We start from the raw sequence: 14,380 nt of genomic DNA, 5'->3' as shown, positions 1-14,380 counted from the left end.
TGTTCTTATGAAGATCACTTTCTTGTTAAATAAGATTAAACATTTTCTGTGCTCTTGGAAGTGATTTTGCTGATACACTCCAAACACTGTCCTAACTTAAAGGAATGAATATTATTTTCAGCGAGCGCTTTCTTGCCATCAGCAAGCTGAAAACAGTGATAGTGTAAAAGATCATCATCATCTTCCTGTGCCTCTGTACCACGTGGTATGGGCACCATTGACATTCTGTTTGCTCACTCTTGAATAAACAAATCCCTTGAAGTATTTAAGTCACTGACAATATCTGTTCACAGCCTTCATTCACTTGGCTAAATAAATAATTTTTCTCTAGCTTCTTAAAACCCCCAAGGTTTCCTGATCCAGGAATATTCCTGATGAGACAAGTGTCCTGTCCTTGTCTTGCCTCCAGTTCTGAGTGCCCCTGGCTGGAGCGTGCCTCACATTCTGTACTGCCAGTGACAGTTCACCAAGATGTGGTGATATTCTTGCTGGTCAAGGGATCACCTCCTCTAAGGACCCGTGGAATTCATGTGCTGCTTCCACAGCCATATCATCAGTGCTATCTTAGACATCCTGTGCTTGAGGGGTGTTGCCTCATTTGGTAACCACTGACCATGGCCCATCTCAGACCTGTTTCTTGATCTGTTTGTGTATGATCGGCCTTTGATTTCAGACATCAAAATACTTGTAGTTTTGTAGTAGCTCTTTCGAAGTTTTGAGATGGTTTCTTGTTCTTCCTTTCCTTTTCTCTTCATCCTCTTCCATTTTTTGAGGTTCCTTCCAGCTTTGTGTGATTTCTCTTTCCACGTTCACTCTGAAATAACTCTTCAACTAAGCACAAAGCTGATGGCAGAGATTGAAAACCAGAGGCTTCTAAAGAAAAAGATCCGGACAGGTTTTCACCTTGGTTTCTAGCACTTTCCACTTGATTGGTTTTTTTAGCCTTTCAGACAATTTTATTTCTTTTCCTGTGTTTTTTAGGTTCTTTGCTGCTTTTACAGTTCAATGCAGCTTAATTCTCCCCTCCCTTCCTGCTCCCTCCCCTGTGTTAGCACCACCGTGAGGGCAGCCGGGCACACCCGAGTGAGTAGGCGTAGCCTGGCTGACTCTTTGAAGGGATTGATGGCTCAGCCCTGCGAGTGCTCGAGCCAGGGCTTGGTGGGACTGCACAGGTGAGGAAAGGGTGGGACTGAGGCAGCCCTGATTTCACATTTTGATATAAGTTGCCAAATATTGTCATAAATTTTCGTTTGTCCTCATGTTTTTCCCGTGAAGTGATTCTGATCTGACTTGAGTCTTTGAGCCTCTCTGAACTAAATTGGGCTTTTAATAAAAAATTATTTGGAGCCAAAAAGCTTTCGTTTAAAAATATCAGTTGCCTGGGCTTTAAAATTTTGAAGGAACAAGCACGTAATACCAGCTTTTGTTTGAGGGCCATCTTGGGGCTTAAGTGAATTGGTTTTGACATTTGCTAATTTCTTGGTTTAGATTCAGAAATTCTGCCTGCTGAATATGGAAAAATGTGCTTCATGCCAAGGACTTTTGCTTCAGTTCTGTGAAGAGTTTAGTAAATGCCTGCAGTCGTGGTGCCTTGCAGGAATTCCCTGGTACCAGTGCTGTGGGGCTTTGCTGATGGAGGTGCTGGGGTTGTTCTGGATGAGCAGTTCCCCGGTCTCACATCGCTGCCTCTTCTAGAAATGACGTGCTGCTTCCCTGCTGGAGCCCTTGGTTGCCTCAGGCATAGGCCGCTGAGTGAGTGAACAGAGCTCGCTTTCAAAAAGCACGTTGGATACTTGAGATGGTTCCGTGCTCTTGGCGTGCCGGGATGGGGTTGGACTTGCCTCCTGGGTCTAGTTCAAAACCGGTTTGCTTTTCTGCTGTGAATGCAGATTGTTAGCTTGGGGCTCTGCTTACATTGTTGGCAGACTTTTTTCTTCACACTGTCATTTGGTGTCTTTATTTCCTCCCCAAGTTTTTCTTACTTTTGTCTGAGTATGTAACGACTGGAGGATGAGAAGCACAAGTGTTGGAATAACAGCTGTGGGAATGACTGAAGTGTCTAAGCAGTAAATTCTCTTCTACCAGGTCTACCTCCAGCTAATGCAGTTGCCTCGCTGTGACTTGTGGCTGTCATACGGCTTGTATCCATCCAGCATGTTTTAATTTATAATCTGACAGGTTGGAGGCCGTGTGCCTGTACTGGACACACTCGTGGAACTTGTCACAAGAGGCCGATCCATTCCAGTGCATCTGGACTACCTGCCGAGGCTGGAGTCCTTGGTGTCAGAAGTCCAAGCGTGGAAGGAGTGCGCAGCTAACACATTTCTGTGTGAGAACTCCCCTTATTCTCTCCTGGAGGTAAGAGACCTCAGCTCTTGGAGAAGACCACCATTCCACACAAAAAAAAGCACATCAAAGTTACAGTACTGACCCATGAAGTAAATATTAAGTATAATTACAGAAACATTTTAGGATTACATAGTTATTTTAATGTATTTATTAGATTGACTTAGGCTTTTAATGATAAGCATATTTAAAGATTAAGATTTAGATACACTTTATTCTTTTTAATCAGTGGCTAACGAGAGTGTGCTGTGCCATAGCTTGACATTTTCTGTAGGAGTTACGGGAATATTGACATGTTGGGCACTGAATTTCTTTCAGCACATCAGGCTGCAAGCACTGGGTTGCAGGTCTGTACTTGTGTCACCACCTCAGAACGGTGACAGCCTGACCTTGCAGCGGGGCCAGAGCAATGGGGAGGCTTCTGCTGCTTTAACGGCCTCTGAATTTATCTGTAAACATCTACAGGTCTTGAGTGATCCACACTCCATGGCCTACACCGAGTCCCTCTTACCCCCAGCCTCTCCTCCAGGGCAGATGGGAATGTGGGGCAGTGCCTGGAATCCTCTGCTGTATCCCAGGGCTTGCAGCTTAAATCGCATGGAAGCTGTTTAGGGTATCCACTGTCTCTGTACCAGCAGTGGAGGTGAAATACGCAGGGGTTTGTGGTCTGCCCATTTTATGAAATTGAAGTTTTAACCTTCCAGCTTTCCCTGTTTCCCAGACAATCTTGTCTGAGCCCCCAAACCTTGAATGGAAAAGGCTGCAGCAGTCCCTCTTGTGCCCGGTCGTGTGTGGCTCTGTCAGGGCAGGGCGAATGCGTGAAAAGCGTTGCCGACAATGCTGCGCTTCTGTCCGTCAGGTGTTGTGTCCCCGGTGTGACATTGGGATGCTGAATCTGAAGAGAAAGCAGAAGAAGCTGAAGGAGCCAGTGCCAAGCGGGAAGAAGAAAAGCACTAAGATAGAGACGCTGAGTGACTTGGAAAGAGCTCTGTCCGAGAGCAAAGACACTGCATCTGCGGTACGTGGCAGTTGTTTTTCAAGTCAGAGTTTCTTCTATGTTCTTTGTATCTTTGTTTCTGTTTGCTCCCATGCAGGAGTGTTATCTTCCACTCTTCTACTGTTTGTTCTGCTGTTCTGCAGAAGGGCCTCTGGGACTGTGATTTCTAGTCTTGCTTCAGACTTCTCTAAATCAGTTTTAGTAGATAAAATGTGTTGTCTTTGTGCATGGAAGTCGACTCACAGTTCACCAGGCAATCCTTGAAGCCTAACAAAGCACAGGAAAATAAAAATTGGAGACCTGTTTTCCTTACAAAGAACACAATAACTTAACACCATTTATATTTAAAACAAAAACGTAAATAAAGGAAACCTCATGCATTATGAAGTCAGTAAAACACTGATCTGGATGGAGCAAACTTAGGCACTGGTGGTACAGTGCTTCATCCCAAAAGATCTGTTTCAGAGCCTCCGTCACGGTCAGGTTGAACAATATCCCACGGTTGCTGAGGAGCAGTAGGCTGATTTGGTAGGGTTTGAACATAATTGTCCCTTTAAGTATGGGATGTTTAAGCCTTAACCTATAGCAACTACTTGAAATCTCTATATTCAGCGCTTTGGTTTTGGCCTCTCTGTTCTGTAAGTCTGGATTTCCAGATCATGTCCCCAGCAGTGCTGTAAGGAGAAGAGGCTCGGCCCTTCCAGTTGCACACCCTGCTCCTCTGACTAAGTCTCTGGTTAATGGTTGGAGAATTGAAAGGGAAGGATGCGCACGTGGACTGCACCCAGGCAAATCCCTTCAGTTGTGCGTGCCCCGCTTTGCTTCTGACATGAGGAGAGCAGGAATCTTCTTACAGCAGAGGGTTTTTTTCTGGGTGGTTTGGATCCTTACAGACCCCAGCACTGAGTTACAGTGCTCAGCACCTATGTGTACATAGCATGGTGTGCTGTGCCCAGCTCCTGGATTTGCTGGACATGGCTCTCTGAATTTTGTATAGCTGTTTTTTCTCTCATCACCACATTTCACAGCCATCGTGTATGAAAAAAATGGTTTTAATATCTTTACATACACTACTATACACATTTATATCATAGTAAAATGCAGAGAATTTATTAGTTGCTGCTGTAACTAATAGCCTTTAACAAACAGAGATATACTGCTGTCTTTAATAGTAGCTAACGCTAAGAATTCCTTTGAACAAAGGCTTGTGAGTGGGTGTAGGAGAGGCAAACACCACATTCAGGAGTATTTGCAGTGTTTGCAAACCCCAGAGCAAGTGCCCAGGTGAGGATACAGCCCTGAGTGCTAGACAGTGTGCACAGCGTGGGTATCAAAGATGGACCTGTGTTTCTGAAAGCAGCCCAGAAATGCTTTCAGGTTTAACAGGGTCAGGCTGCCGATGTGAGAGACATGTTCCTAGAGACGTACCTGCGAGGCAAATCTACACTGCTTTCAGAATTTCAGCTGCTTTAATGAAGCCAGTGTTTTTGTAGTACAAAGTCTGAAGGGTTTCAGACAGAGAGGGAAGGAGTTTGGAGGGTATTTTCCAAAGGGGATGAGTTTTGCATCTCTGGGGCTGTTGGGGAAATGGAAGGAAGCTGACGTCACATCACCGCACTGCATCATAGCTGCATCACTTCAAACATTTAAAGCCGTGAAGGTGCCCAGGAGTCAGGAGCTTCTTAATGATCTGAAGTGGTCTGAAGGGTGTGGTTGTGCAGAAATCAGCCTGTTCCTGATGAGTAAAGTCCCTTTCGAAATGACACCTGTTTCTTTGAACTCCTTTTCAGATGGCTACACTCGGAGAAGCCCGAATAAAGGAGATGGAAGCATTGCGTTCTCTGCGAGCAGCAAACGAAGTGAAGGTGCTGTCCAGTGAAGAGGACGCAGAACTCAAAGTCTGTCTGTGCCAGAAGGAGCCAGCTGCCCCCATGATACAGTGTGAACTCTGCAGAGGGTTCTTCCATACCGGCTGTGTTCCAGTGCCCAGTGTTTTGCAGGGACCTCGTGTGTGGCTCTGTCCACACTGTCATCGCTCAGAAAAGCCACCATTAGAAAAGATCTTACCGTTGCTGGCCTCCTTGCAGCGTATCCGCGTTCGGCTTCCGGAGGGGGATGCCTTACGGTATATGATCGAGAGAACTGTGAACTGGCAGCACAGAGCACAACAAATGTTGTATTCAGGGAATATAAAACTTACACAAGATAAAGTTGGCTCAGGATTACTGTACAACAGATGGCAAGCTGCAGCAGGCCAGCTGCCAGAGACAAACAAGGTGAGGCTGAGCGGCTGCTGGGCTTCCTGGCGTGGGTGGCCACCGAGAGCAGTCCCTGTCACCTCTCTGGGCATTGGGTTCGTTGTCTCTGCATACAAATATTGGCAAGGCATATTATTTGTTGCTTTACGGATATAAGGAGTTTGGGTTCTGCCTTGACAGTTAGCCAGGATGTGCATGTCCTCCAGCAACAGCGTCATGTTTTCCTTCTGCTGGAGTCCTGGGAACAATTGCTCCTAAAGGGCCTATTTTCCCCTCTCTTCCCGGCTGCTATGCTCTAATTGTCACTATTAAGGACAGAGTTGCTGAGACTATTGTTTCTAGAGTGCTTAGTGTTCAATTAGCCTTTATGTTCTGTTCTTACAAGTATTTCAAGGTCATTTTTAGTGATGAGAATTGGTAGCAGAGGCACAAACTTTCCAGTGTGGTACCAGCTCAGCTGTCAGATAAAGTTGTTTCCAACAGGATGTCTTCACCTATTACTAATCCTCTTCTCCCTGCTGCTCACACTGGAACTCCCAAGCTGAATGTTCTGCTGATACCGAGTTGAGCGACTGCAGCCTCTTCAGGTGTGGTCAGGAGAGAGTTCCACATATCCTCCAGTAAAGGTCTTTCAGCAAAAAGCTCAGGGAAGGTGGGAACTGGGATAAGCATTTCTAGTTTTCCTGAGATAAGAAATACAGAAAAAATGTGAACTACGAGGTCTGTGCAGCATAAAGAACTTGAAACATCCCAACATGAAATGTACTTTTAGTTTCTGATTGAAACATCTGACTTTTTCTAGTCCAGCCCTGTTAATGTTTGTCTGTGGGTTTGTGTTTTCACAGTTACGTTAAAACATAAAATGTGGCATGTGCTTGAAGAGGCACTGTAGCTGCTTCTCGGGGAGCTTAGCTGTACTGAGCTGTCTGTGTTGACCAGGTTTTTCAAACAGGCAAGCCTGGTTTTAGAAATCAAAACTGTGTTTAGACATCTAAGAGAGTTTCTCTGATAATTTAGGTTTGAAAGTATCTTTTTTTTACCAGATCAACTATTATAGTTGAAAAAAAAAACAAAACAAAACAATGTTTTGGGCACATAAGTAGATGCTTGAGCCCGAGACAGCAGCAGTGAGCTTAGCTTTATTAGCTCAGCATGGTGCCAGGAGGTCCCTCTGACCTGCAAGCAGTCCAGCCATTTTCGCGTGGTCTGGAGCTCAAGTCAGTAAACTCCTAAATCAAGGTGGCTCTAGCAGAGCTGGTTCAGGGCCCTGGGGACTGCATTTCCCAAATCACGAGTCCCATGGGAAGCTCAAGGGAAGAGCATCTGACCACGTACATCAGTGTGGGGCCCTCCCTGTGCCTGAGTCTTCCTGGAGACAGTGGTGTGAGAGCAGGGCAGAGGTGGCTCCAGAGCCTTCTAGCACAGAAGCTGAGCCAAAGGTATGGAATCAGTGGATTTGAAGTGTGTTTTTTTTGTGAATCCAGCAATGTCTCGGCATTGCTCTCCTGTCCTGTAACAATTATGTTTTCCCTGTTAGTTGGGGAAATCCAATGCTCTCGTTCCCCCTTGTGGCAGTAACTGCTGGAGTTGGGCTGCTTTGGCGGTCACCAGAGTGAAGAAAGTGGAGCATTTAGATGAGCTTGAAAAATTCACTTGAAAAACTGCTGTGAGAATTGGTGAGAGGTGGATTTTGGATGAACTCAGACCCCTGAGTAATGGGAGAGATGATAGTTTGGAATGCTTCTGATGAGATGCCTTTCTGACAGCTGGGAGTCCAAACCTGACAGCTTCCCTTAGTGGCCTTTGCGTAAGTGAGCACGTGTTTGCCATTTGTGTCTTCTGTGTGCTGAGGTCAGGAGCGGTGCTTCCAAACAGTTTGGTATCTCAACAGGTTGAGGCAGTGAGAAATCACTTCTTTGTTGTGAACAAAAGGAGGAAGCTGTAATGTTTACCCAGGGTCTGTTCTAGAGCTGTAGCCCTTGCTCCGATGAGCCTGGATTTATCCCTGCAGTGACTCTGCCTGCGTTGTCTCTGCTCCGCAGGCTCATTCTCCTCCGGTCGATTGCGCTGCTGCTGCGCTATGGCCGGTTTCTGATCTTGGGGGCAGTAATCATTCACAGCTCAGAAATCTGGCAGTGAACTTGCTTTGCCTGTTCCTGGTGTAGCTGAAGGGCTTGGGCGATTAGATTGAATGGTCTGCAGGAATACAAGATTTAAGCAATTCTAAGAGATGCAGGTTTTGATTTTATTGCCATCATTTGACACTTCAGAACTACAGGCTTGGTGAAAACACCAGCGTGTTACATTTTGCTGTCTTTTCTAGGTGTCCCAGACAATTGGAGCGATGTCGTTCTCCATGCCTCATGACTGGGATAGCAGAACCATATATTTACATTCTCCGTTTTCTACAGGACAACACTGCATCCCACTTCATGGTTTGTGTTCTTCACTTGGATTTTCTTTTTTCCTCTCCTATTTTTTTCCCCTGTATTTGGTGAAGAAGAGAGGGTGTCCTGGTCAACAGGAGATGGCTCAGGCAGGGAGATGCACGACTGTGCAGCCCGTCTGGTTGTTTCTCCATCCCCTCGATAGCTTTGGAACTCCATGCCAAGCTTCAGCAGAAGGGCAGAGTTCTCAACAATCCAAATTTCCCACGTGTGTAATGAAAAGTTGGGATGTGGTGGGAGAAAAGGTGTCAGCCAAGAGCCTGGCCCTTTCTTATAGGAGCAGCACATGGGGCTGTGGCCTAATGGGCTGCAGGAGGGCGAAATGGGTGGAAGAGGAGAAGGAGACTCTGCTGACACTGTAGGAGCTGGATGGGGGCAGCAGGGGGAACTACTGCTGGAGACCACAAGGTACTTAATCCATAGGACGCTGAGTCCACGTAAGCTTTGCTGCAGGCCAACTCAGAGGTGTCAGACCTGTGTTTCCGTGGCTGTCCCGGCTGCTGCGGTGCTCTGGGTCACTTGGTGCAGGTTCTGTCTGCTTCCTACCTCAGGCTTTGTGTTTACTGCACGAACACAGACGTGCTGTAAACTGATTCCCTCTGCAGCTGCGAAAGAAGCTGGTTATCATTTCTTTCCTCCTGATGCGTGGTGCTCCAGGGACGCAGCTCTAATCTGATATTTGTGTTTTCAAGTTAGTGCAGCTCAGCATGTGCTTATTTTACACAAGACACTTCAGTTTAACATTTCAGTTAAAATCAAACACTTCCAGGTTTATTTTTCAGGCCATATTTGAGTTGTACCGATTGCTGTATTAACAAGCTGTTATTTACACAATGATTTTGGCCTCCCCCGGCTATGACTATTTCAAAAGCAGGATCGCAGCGGTGAGGGGTGATGGCACAGTAGGACTAGATTGCAAGGCCAATCCTCTTGGCTTTTCTTCCTCTTCTCTCTTGGCTTCACTTAGGGATTCCACTCAATTTGTTCACCTTACCTGCTTGTTACGTGGTGAGGAGATGGTCACACTTCTGATGGCTTTAGAAGCAGGAGACATTGCAGAGAATGATGGCAATTGCTTATCCTCGAACTAGCAAAAAATGCAAGCCTGGAAGAGTGCTGAGCCACAGCACAGTAACTTCTGTGCAAACTTTTATCTTTCTTTTTAACCCTGATGTTAGAAGTGATCAGTGAAGAGGAAAAAGATAAGGGTTCGTTCATACAGATGCAGATTTCAAGTCTTTCATATTTTTTTATGTGGTACCAGAGAAGAGTTTTCATTATCTCTGCAGTTTTCATGAGTGCTGACACTGAAAAATTCTTTCTGTCCTCTCTCCCTGTCTTTCATAAGTCATTAGCACCGAGCTGGATGAGCTGATGATGGAAGCCCAGCTGCTCCAGGTTTCCCTGCCTGAGATCCAGGAACTGTACCAGATCCTGTTCACGAAGCAGAGCCCTGTTCTGCAGACAGAGCAGAGGTCAGCCCTTGGACCGACAAACGAAAAGGCAAGTGTCTGACGCAGCAGTGGGCCTCAGCTCCCTCTGGGGTGGAGGCTCTGCCTGAACCCATAAGCATTACAAAGAGGTTTGTGTGTGTCTGTACTTTTGTGGAAATACATTTCCCTTGTTCAGAAGGCATCAGGAAGTTGGTAACGTATTTGTTACAAACTATTGAACGTAACTTGTGACCTAATGCATTTTTGAAATGTGAATCCATTTTTTATGGTCACTGTCTGTATTTTAAATATATCTACCCTAACTTCACTGTTGTCCCACGTTTAAGAGGCTTTCTGGGAGAGCCGCCTCCAAAGCAGAATGTCACTGGCGTGTCACCCTGTTCTTTGCTCCCTTTACACATCCCGCTTCTGTGGAAGAGGCAGCTGTCGAACACTGCACTTTTACTTAAGCCTGTTCCTGAAAGCAGGTATGGAATAACAGGATAAGGAGTGTTAGCTGCATGCTTACATTTTTGTCAAAATATCTTTCCAATAGAATGAGTGTTGCCGAGGGAAAAAAGATGGAATTAGTTACATGGAGAGAAAACTAAAGCGGCGTTTTGAGAGAGAGAGCTTCTGTGATGAGAAGAGAGCAAAAGTAAAAAAAATGAGAACACCCAAAAAGAAGAAACTGAAACTGAATCACTCAAAGGATCTGTGCACTCACAAACTGGAGAGAGAGCGGGAGCGTCTCCTCGAGATGCAGCGTTCCAGCGAGAGCCACTTGCTTCCCTCAGACATGTCATTCTCTGAGCAGGAGGACTCTGAGGATGAAGATGCCATCTGCCCTGCTGTGAATTGTCTCCAGCCCGAGGGAGATGAGGTCAGTAGAGGCAGACGGTGTGTTCTGAATGTTGGAATCTAGGACATTTCAGCAGAAATATTATTTACAAAGAGAGCCCAAGGCACTTGGTGACCTAGAGAGATTCTCTGCCACTGCTGGGACATGTTTAGTAATGATCCTTCCCAGCTCCTCCAAGAGCAGCGGTGCAGCTGGGAGTGGGGGAGACAGAGGGGCATAGAATTGTAGAATCGTGGAATGGTTTGGGTTGGAAGGCCACTCAAAGCCCATCCAGTTCCCACCCCAGTGCATTGGGCAGGGACACCTTCCGATTGCTCCAAGCCCCATCCAACCAGGCCTTGAACACCTCCAGGGGCAGCCACTGCTTCTGTGGGCAGCCTGAGCCAGGGCCTGCCCACCCTCACAAGAGAACATTTTTTCCTAGTATCTCATCTCAATCTCCCCTCTTTCAGCTGAAAACCCTTCCCCCTGATCCTACCCCTACACTCCCTGATCCAGAGCCCCTTTCAGTACTGGGAGCTGCTCTAAGGTTTTCCCGGAGCCTTCTCTTCCTCAGGCTGAACATCCCCAGCCTTCTCAGCCTGTCCTTGTGCAAGAGGTGCTCCAGCACCTTTCTGTGGGTGGGGGCAGCACCTTGGAGCTCTGCCCAGGCTCTTCTGTACTGGGAGATGGATGAGAGGGATGTCCCGGGTGCCCGGCAGGGCTGTGGTGAACTTGCCATCCATAGTCTTGCTCTGGGTGGGGAAGCAGCAGGGGCAGGGGAAGGGTGCCCTTCTTGGCCTCCAAAGAGCTGGGCTGCAGGGGTCCAGGAAACGATGTGCCCCAGGCAGCCCTAGAGTGGGACATTTCACACTCATTTAAATAGATGGAGCCCCAAAATGAGTCGTGAGTGCTGTGTGTGTTTGCTCAGTCCTCCGCTGAACACCGCTCTGTCTGTTCCTCGCTAGGTTGACTGGGTCCAGTGCGACGGCAGCTGCAACCAGTGGTTCCACCAGGTGTGTGTGGGCATCTCCCCAGAGATGGCAGAGAAGGAGGACTACATCTGCGCCAGCTGCTCCGGGAAGGACTCTCCATATCGGAAGTAAAACTCCCCGTAAACCATTCAGGACTTGAGTAGAGAAGGTTGTCCGAGTTTTCCAATAAGGCCGCAGGGGCTGGTTTAAGTACCAGGTTGCAAATGGTGCTACTTCTATCCTTATGGGATCATTTTCCAGAACTCAAAACAATTTTTGACACTTTTGTATTTTCCCTTGATCTGTTTGTGGTTGTTGAGGTTTGAGATGCTGACTGTTTAGCAGGGGTTTCCACCGATTTGGAAGGCATTTGAAACATGCACCTTTTATTGTACAGCATTAAATTACCTCTCTGGGATTTACCGGCGTATTTAATTCAGCTTGGTTTAGGTGCAAAAAAAACCCGCACCGTGAATTTTCCAATAAATCCTCTTTTGAGGAAATCCCTGTTTACTCTGTTAACTCTTTGGAGACTTTAGTTTTTTTCCACTTTGTTTTTCGTAGACTAGGTTTATTTATCTGAGCAATAACTTCTATGTCTGGTTTCAGTGACTGGAATGACAATTCGGAACGGCGTGTTGCTTCTAGCATTGGTTGGTGTACAGAAAGCAAATGTTAGATCCTAGTGTCACTGACGGCCCGGTGATGTAGAACACAGGAAAAAAAAGGTCTGTAAAGTACTGGCCACAGCTGTATTTTGGCTTTCTCCTTTTTTGGGTAGCTTGTATCAAATGTTGCAGTTTATATTGTGGAATAAACCCCTGGTTATGTTATAAAATTAAATGTTGGTGTTTTTAGAGAGCTTGAAATGCACTTTCTTTTCCCTCTGGGCAAATACTGATGGCACTGATGGGTTCTCTCATTCAAGAGAAATCCTTCTTTAGAAAAAGAAATGCAAAAGCTGTGATACTTTCTTACCTCACTCATTTATTCAGGTTTGGGAGGAGTCAGATCAACATGTTGTTCACTCCAGCCCCCCCTCAACCTTTTCCAAGTCTTTTGCAAAGCTTTTCCAAACCTGGAATTGTTTACAGGTTGGGTGCATAAAGGGTTGAAACTACAGTTTGTGAAATGGTGGGGGCAGGAGTAGGGAATTCACAACAGAGATGAAGCTGTGGGGCAGCTCCTTCTGCCAGCCCTGTCCCCTTGGCTGTGAAGGAGAGGCTCCCCGCGGCGCGTCCCGGCTGGGTCAGCGGGGCCAGCAGAGTGCTCGGCCCGGCCATGGGCGGCTCCTTCCAGCCGCTGCTGCTTGCATTCGGGCTGGAAACCCCTGGACTGGTGGTGGTTCTGTCAAAGACTGTTTAGGGCCCATGGCTGGGGCGGGTAAGAAGGGGCTGTGCTGGTGCTGGTGTCACGGTGCTGCCTGAGGGGAGCAGACCTCGAGGAGGAGAGGGGTTGATGTAAGCCCTCCAGGGGCTCCACGTGGAAACCTCTCACACTGCACCCAAACCTCTGGTGAGTGATTCCTGGTGCAGAGCAGAGCTGATGTTCCTTTGGAGTGGCCTGGTGACAGCAGTGTGGCTCTGTGGCCTGCCAGAGCGGAGCCCTTGAAGATGGGAGATCAAGGAAATCCTCATCTAAGAGAGAGCGCTCTCCTTGCAACATCCTATAACTACCTAAAATGCAGTGGTACTGGCATTCCTGCCCTTCATTATCAAGAAGAATTTGCTGGCTATCTTTCACCCTGCGGGTCGCAGCCCTTTTCCCGTGGGCAGAAGCGCGGGATGAAGCTTTCGAGCTGTCCATGGCCAATAATGACATGGTGGATCTGCATGTAGAGTCAGAACTGTGCAGGAATTGCTGTGCTGGGGGGTGTGTTATTGAGCACTGAGTTTGCTTTTTAGTTCCGTGTTGATTTTCTCCTGTCGGAGAATCTCCAGCCTGGCGTTCTAAAGCACTGGCGAAGGGGAGCCAGACAGCCTGGCTACATGTACATTGGTTTACGTATGCGTGTGCGGTTCCATGCTGTGACTCACTGTAGTTACCAGAAAGATGTTTTGTGATTTTTGGTGTTTTTTCTTTGTTGGAAGGAGTCTTTGTGCAGCTGAAGTAACAGTATGAGTTATGGAAATACCTGATCTGTAGTAACAGCCTTTTAAAGGAGGCAGATGAACAAACTGAAGCTGGAACAAGCTTGTACAGAGTTCAGGTGTAGCTGAAAATACTATAAAAGTTTCTCTCACCGTATCCCTTTTATTTTTTTCCATTGAAGCAAAGGCTGTTTACCAAAAAGTGCTGGAGGAGTCCAAGGCAGTGAAGCTTAGCAAGATGGTTGGTGTAGGAGCAAGGGCCGTGGCCATTCTGCGGAGTGCAGAGGCCAGAGGAGACTTCTGTGGTCCTGATAACAATGTTTCTTGTCAGGATTAATCATCGCAGTAGAATCAGAGTGTGATGCTTTGGGTGTTACCACATCTTTGCCTGACAGTTTCCAAGAAGTGGAAAACCCCGTCTCTGGGTGACCGATGCCTACAGTGCACGATGTCTGCTTGAAGATTTGTGTTTTGTTTCCTACTGGAATTGTGACCTCAGGAACGGGTGGCTGGAGGTTGCTGCAGAGGTGGCGGTGCCTTCTGTGCCGTGGGGCCATGCCTATTGGATTTTATCCCCATGTGGATACTTCAGGCTTAATTAGGTCAGGGTTTGGCTTTGTCAAACAAAATAAGCACGAGATTTGTTGTTCGGTGGTGTCCCCAGGGCTCCATGTCGGGGATGGTTCTGTTTAATATCTTTCCCCATGATCTGGGTGAGGGGATCAAGCGCTCCCTCAGTTTGCAGATGACACCAAGTTGTGCGGGAGCATCAGGAAGGGCAGGAAGGCTCTGCAGGGGGACCTGGCCAGGCTGGATCCATGGCTGAGGCTAATAGGATGGGGTTCAACCAGGCCGAGTGCCGGATCCTGCACTTGGCTCACAACAACCCCGTGCAGCTCCAGGCTTGGGGAAGAGCAGCTGGAAAACCACCAAGAAGGCCAACAGCATCCTGGCTCGGATCAGCCATGGGATGGCCAGCAGGAACAGGGAAGGG

At 47.3% G+C, this 14,380-nt stretch overlaps 1 protein-coding gene across 2 annotated transcripts in view; it reads left to right on the top strand.

The window, feature by feature from the left end:
- Positions 1 to 12,154, top strand: part of KDM5B (lysine demethylase 5B) — a 58,824-nt gene extending 46,670 nt beyond the window's left edge. For both annotated transcript variants that reach the window (XM_054087530.1, XM_054087529.1), the window contains exons 21-27: positions 2,179 to 2,358; positions 3,206 to 3,364; positions 5,134 to 5,619; positions 7,925 to 8,036; positions 9,397 to 9,551; positions 10,038 to 10,364; positions 11,291 to 12,154. In XM_054087530.1, coding sequence (XP_053943505.1) covers positions 2,179 to 2,358; positions 3,206 to 3,364; positions 5,134 to 5,619; positions 7,925 to 8,036; positions 9,397 to 9,551; positions 10,038 to 10,364; positions 11,291 to 11,428 — 1,557 coding nt within the window. In that variant the 3' untranslated portion in view covers positions 11,429 to 12,154. The remainder of the gene's footprint in view (positions 1 to 2,178; positions 2,359 to 3,205; positions 3,365 to 5,133; positions 5,620 to 7,924; positions 8,037 to 9,396; positions 9,552 to 10,037; positions 10,365 to 11,290) is intronic.
- Positions 12,155 to 14,380: the final 2,226 nt, after the last annotated feature.

This window comes from Cuculus canorus, chromosome 24, assembly GCF_017976375.1.
Source record: "Cuculus canorus isolate bCucCan1 chromosome 24, bCucCan1.pri, whole genome shotgun sequence".
Lineage (NCBI taxonomy): Eukaryota > Metazoa > Chordata > Aves > Cuculiformes > Cuculidae > Cuculus > Cuculus canorus.
The sequence above is the reverse complement of the archived record's forward strand: the minus strand, read 5'-3'. Positions and strand labels throughout refer to the sequence as shown.